General features: G+C 34.6%; 1 protein-coding gene across 1 annotated transcript in view; it reads right to left on the bottom strand.

Annotated features, from left to right (window-relative positions):
- LOC138338247 (uncharacterized) overlaps positions 1–5,899 on the bottom strand; it is a 6,562-nt gene continuing 663 nt past the window's right edge. The window contains exons 1-2 of the mRNA XM_069289033.1: positions 4,237–5,899; positions 1–3,764 (exon numbers count right to left, since the gene is read on the bottom strand). The exon at positions 4,237–5,899 is cut by the window's right edge and continues 663 nt beyond it. Coding sequence (XP_069145134.1) covers positions 1–3,764; positions 4,237–5,899 — 5,427 coding nt within the window. The remainder of the gene's footprint in view (positions 3,765–4,236) is intronic.

Genomic DNA, 5,899 nt, shown 5'->3' with positions numbered 1-5,899 from the left:
CTAAGGAGGATGTTTAATTCTCTTGAGCTTCCTTCTTCTAAAATTTTGTATGCCCATCTTTTCCAACACATAACTTCCTCTAATTGTTCCTTGGAGTTGTCTTATTGTATAGAAATGTTGAGGTATTTCCAAATTGTGACTCCATTTGGATAACATATCAGCTGTACAGTTTGCTTCTCTAAATATATGATGACATTGAAAATGATCCATTTTCCTAGCTATCTGTTGAATTTGTTGGACAGTTTCAGCACATCTCCAAGGTATATTGATTGTGTTGTTGATCCATTGACATAGTAACTCTGAATCTACTTCTAACTCTATTTTTTTGTAGCCATGTTGCTCACACCAACTCAGCCCATATAGTGCAGCCTTAATCTCTGCAATATTGTTAGTACCAATGCCAAATGGTAAAGAAAAAGCAAAAATTATTTTACCTTGATAATTCCTTAGAATTCCTCCTCCTCCAATCTGTCCTGAACTATGCAAACAACTACCATCTGTATTGAGTTTATAATTATCTATACCTGGTTTAGTCCAGCTTACCATGATTATCTTGTATTGTTGTTGACATTGCTCTATTAGATTGATCAAATTGCTCCAACTAGATTGCCATGGTATGGTAGGAAAAACTGTTTTGATAACCTGCATCACATCTTTAAATATGCCATATTTCACTTTGTATATGCTTGACTTCTTCCTTCCATACTTGATAGAACACCTGTTCTTCCATAGATTCCAACAAATGAGAATAGGTAAAATATGTAAAAGAAGTTTGTGTACCTCATTTTTTGATTGCAGATTTTTCCATTGCAGTAAGTGATGTTTCAAGGTAGTATGAGCTGGAATTACTCCAACTGTTGATGCATGAATCCTCCAAATATATTTGGCAAATGTGCCATTAATAAGTATGTGGTTAATATCATCTTTACCTTTATTATAGCAACAATAACAATCAGATATCTCAAGACCCAACCTCTGTAGGATTTCATTAGTGGGCAATTTACCTTTTAAAGCTCTCCAAATAAAGAAAGTTATTTTAAAAGGTAGGTGTTTATGCCATATAAAATTATTTATAGGATCAGTGTTTCTTTTCTTTCTAATGTTTTCCCATGCAGATGCAATAGTAAAGTTGCCAGACTCAACAGGAATCCATATAGCAGTGTCTTTTTGCCTTGGTTTAAAATTGATAGTTGTTTGAAGAATATTAGGTATCAACCAAGGGGGTACATGTTGTCTCAATAATCTTTCATTCCATTGCCCATTTATTAAGAAATCAGCTATAATACTGTTATTTAAACTAGATATATGATCACATTGATTGGCAAGAGTTTCAATATCCAACCAATTGTCCCACCAGAAGCTTGAATTACCAGAATTGATATGCCATTTAATAAGAGGTTCTACCTTGTGTCTATTTCTTGTTAAATATCTCCATACTAAAGAATCCCCAGTATCATATTTTTTAGCCACAGGATTGGCTCTTTGACAGTATTTGGCTTTCAAAAATTGACTCCACAAGGAATTTTTGGTTCTAAACTCCCACCATTGCTTATATTGAAAGGCAGTACAGATTTCTTCAAGTGATCTTACACCAATACCTCCTTCATTAGTTGGATATGTCATATTTTCCCATGAAGACCAATGGTATTTCTTTCCATCTTTGTCTATCCCCCAAAAGAAATCAGCCATAATTTTTGTAATACAGTTTAAAGTTGTTTTTGGAGGAGAAATAGCAGCAAGTGTATGAATAGGGATAGATTGTAATACATGCTTCACCAAAGTAATTTTGCCTCCAAAATTTAGAATTTTGGAATGCCAACCAGCAATTCTTTTGATCACCTTTTCAACAACCTCAGAGTAATAGATAACTCTTTGTCCTCCAAAATATAGAGGGCATCCAAGATAGTTAATAGGGCTATTCTTCCTACCAAATCCAGTAATCCTCTTTATTTCATCTATAATAGCTGAATTAGTTTTAGGTGTTACCATAAAGAAACTTTTTTCCTTATTTACATTTTGATCAGAAACTTCCTCATACTGTTCAATAATCTTCATTACATGATGAAGAGAATAATTATCAGTAGAGGTAAAAATGATTATATCATCTGCAAAACTAAGATGATTAATTCTAGGACCATTAATCTCCATATGGAACCCTCTATATAACTGATTTTGGTGAAGTAGATTGAGTTGTCTTGAAAGGACTTCAGCACCTAGGATAAATAATGCTGGAGATAGTGGATCACCCTGTTTAAGCCCCCTCTTAGATTTGAAAAAACCATGCCTCTTGCCATTAATAACAATAGAGTACCAATTATTACTCATAATCCTCCAAACTCTATCAATGAACACTTCACTAAATCCCATTTTTCTCAAAACAAGGCAAGTATAGGTCCATGAAACTCTATCATAGGCTTTACTCATGTCCAGCTTAATGACTATATTACTACCTTCTCTAGGTTTTTTAATACCATGGATAATCTCCTGAGCCAACAGGATGTTCTCAGAGATGCTTCTACCTTTGACAAAACCTGATTGGTTTTCAGATACTATACTAGGTAGGATGGCTGCCAATCTAGTACTAAAGATCTTAGAGATGATCTTATTGGTGAAGTTACTAAGACTGATAGGTCTGTAATCTTTGAGTCTGCAGGGGTGATCAATCTTAGGTAGAAGGATTAGACAAGCATGAGTCATATATTTAGGCATAATATTACCACTAAAAAAATATCTAACAGCAGCCAACAGATCTTCTTTAATAATATCAAAGCATACTTGAAAGAATCTTCCACCAAAACCATCAGGACCAGGGGCTGAATTAGGATTCATACTCATAATGATCCTTTTCAATTCATCCTCATCAGGTAATCTGTCTAATGATTCATTTTGTTCATGAGTGATACCTTTATTAAGACACTGGAGATACTCTTCATTAATCTTATCAGAATTTCCATTAAAAATCTCCTCATAATAATCACAAGCCATTTTAGCAATATTGTCTTCCCCTTGGATCCAAGCTCCACTATCTTCCATCATTTTGTGTATAGCCATTCTATTTCTTTTACCTCTAATCACAGCATGAAAATATTTGGTATTTGCATCCCCCTCCTTTAGCCAGTGCATTTGAGTTTTCTGCTGTAAAATATTATATTCAAGCTTCAAATACTTAATGTAATTAGCATTGACAGCTTTCAATCTCTCCCTATTTGCAGAATTATTATTAATAACCAGATTATTTTCAGCCTCCTTTACCAATTCCTCATACTTCTTCACCTTATCAAATATATCCTCATACTCATGTTTTGACCATTCTCTCAATGTTCTAGTTAACCTCTTCATCTTTGTATGTAAACTCCACATAGGATTACCACTCACAGCTCTTTTCCAGCACTCTTCCACAATAGATAAGAATGAAACATTCTCAGTCCAACAATTCAAAAATTTAAAATATTTGGTAATATTAGTCTGTGCATTACTAATTTCCAACAATAAAGGACTGTGATCTGATCCTATAGATGGAAGATGAGTAATGCTAGAATGGGGCATTGTTTCAATCCATTTGTCATTTGTCATACCCCTGTCCAATCTTTTCCAGATTCTTGCACCATCCTTCCTATGGTTGCACCAAGTATAGTTTTGACCATGATATCCCATATCCAATAAACCACAAGCCTCAATAATGCTAATAAATTCCAGACTCTTTTTGATATTATAATCTCTACCTCCCAATTTCTCATTGACTGAGGTTATCACATTGAAATCTCCTAAAAGACACCAAGGGTAAGAAGTTACAGACCATCTTAACATAACATCCCAAAGAGGTTTCCTCAAATGATCCTTACACTTAGCATAAACATAAGTCATAAGGAATTTGTCACTACAATTAACATGGCTAACCTCACAAGTCACCTGTTGTTGATCACTATCCATTATAGTACAAGTAACTTCATTAGACCAAAAAAGCCAAATTTTATTATTGATATTACTGTAGCTATGATTCATTAGTAATTTCATTTTGAAATAATCAATATGAGATTGATTTGAAAAGGTTCTAAAACAGCCAACATAGAAAGATTATGGAGCCTCCTCAAATTAATCAATCTTTCAAGAGCACCAAAAGTAGTGATGCTCCTAACATTCCAACAAAGCATCTTAATCATCAAAATCCTCTACTTCTAGCTCTAGTATTAGGTTTATTCATGCTAGTATTTTGATTAGATTTAAGTAATTTTCTACCTCTTGGAGAGAGCCCTTGTTTAGCTGTAACATCTCTAATTTCATCAACATTAGAGGTGTTTAATAGGGTTCTTTTGTGAATTTGATGAGATGAACCTATGTCTTCCCTTGGCTCCCTACCTTCCCTTAAGAATTGAGTATCAGAATCATACTCTTCCTCAAAATCAAGTTCTTTATACTCATTAAGATTATCTCTATGATGAATATTAGGAATATTACCAATGTTATCAACATTCTTATTATGATGTTGAGATGGATCATTAATATTGATTTTATCAGGGGGTACTTTATCATTCAATGATCCCAGTTCATCAATTTTACCTTTTCCTTTATCAAGTCTAGATTGAATTAATCTATGTGTCTCCTGACATTCACCTTCCACACCTCCAACAGCTACACCAGTAGTATCAGAACCAGTAGTAATAGTAAGGGGTGCAGGGGAATGGATCCTTGAGTCAATACCTGGGCTGGTTATTTTTTCCTGTTGGTAACCAGTTTGATCCTTCCTTTGTACCTGAATATCTCTTCTTTGTTGTTTATTCCTTTGATCACTATGTTCTCCAATGTTGTAAGACTGACTCTTGTTGAGATGATCAACATTGTGTGACTTATTCTCATGAGTTTGCTTTATCTGTTCCTCCACTTCTTCTTCATCAGTTGTGAGTTCCTGCAATTCCAAATTAATATAAGTGTTCTTAGTAGGTATAGAAACATTACCTGTCTGAGCTGGTGTTTGTTGAGCAGCCACCCTGTCTATATTAAATCTGACTTGTTGATTTGGATTTTTCCTTCTTTGTGTGTGCCATTCATCTTGTCCCAACAGTTGTTGATTATCATGTGTTGATTGTGTTTGTTGGATATGAACTTTCTCCCTTATACCTGGTTCCATAACCTGGAAAGATTGTGATACTTCATTGCTATTGTAAATATTACCCTGTCTGTCTTTGTTTCTTTCCAACTCTTTTTTCCTTGTATTCTCAGCATCCCTTTGCTTAACAATGCAATCAGATTCCTTATGCCCTTGATGCTTACAATAAAAACAGTAGTTAGGTATGCTATCATAATCTATTTTTTGCCATCTACCATCAGTTATGTCCTCTCCTATATATCCCATCCAAATATGGGATGGCCTATCCTTGGTTAAGTCCACTTGTACTTTCACTCTTGCTTGACTGCCTCTAGTTTTGTTAATGGATGCAGAATCCAAGTATAAGACTCTCCCAATGGGTGATAAGAGGCTAGTTATGAATTCCTTGTTGTAGCAATGCCAAGGTAATTCTGGTAGTGATATCCATATAGGAACAAGAGGGGTTTCTTCATCAGGTGTAAATGTTGGAGTCCAAGCTTGGATTCTCATGACTTGTCCAGCAATTGTCATACGTTGTTTTGTCCAAACCATATTGTAATCCAACTCATTATCAAGATCAATATACACATGTCTAGAATTGAAATGAGCAATTTTAACCCCCCCAGACAGCTGAGTTTGGAGAATAAAATTTTTCCTAATGAGTTCTAATCTAGGCATAGTATATATGAATTTTCCTATCAAGGTGAATTTACAGGTAGATGCCAAATCTTTTAATACTTCATCTTTCACATACAACACTGCTGGCAATCCTTGTTTAGTGGTGATCTCAGGCTCACTCAAGTTGATACTCATCCC

The sequence above is a fragment of the Solanum lycopersicum genome, chromosome 9 (genome assembly GCF_036512215.1).
Source record: "Solanum lycopersicum chromosome 9, SLM_r2.1".
Lineage (NCBI taxonomy): Eukaryota > Viridiplantae > Streptophyta > Magnoliopsida > Solanales > Solanaceae > Solanum > Solanum lycopersicum.
The sequence above is the reverse complement of the archived record's forward strand: the minus strand, read 5'-3'. Positions and strand labels throughout refer to the sequence as shown.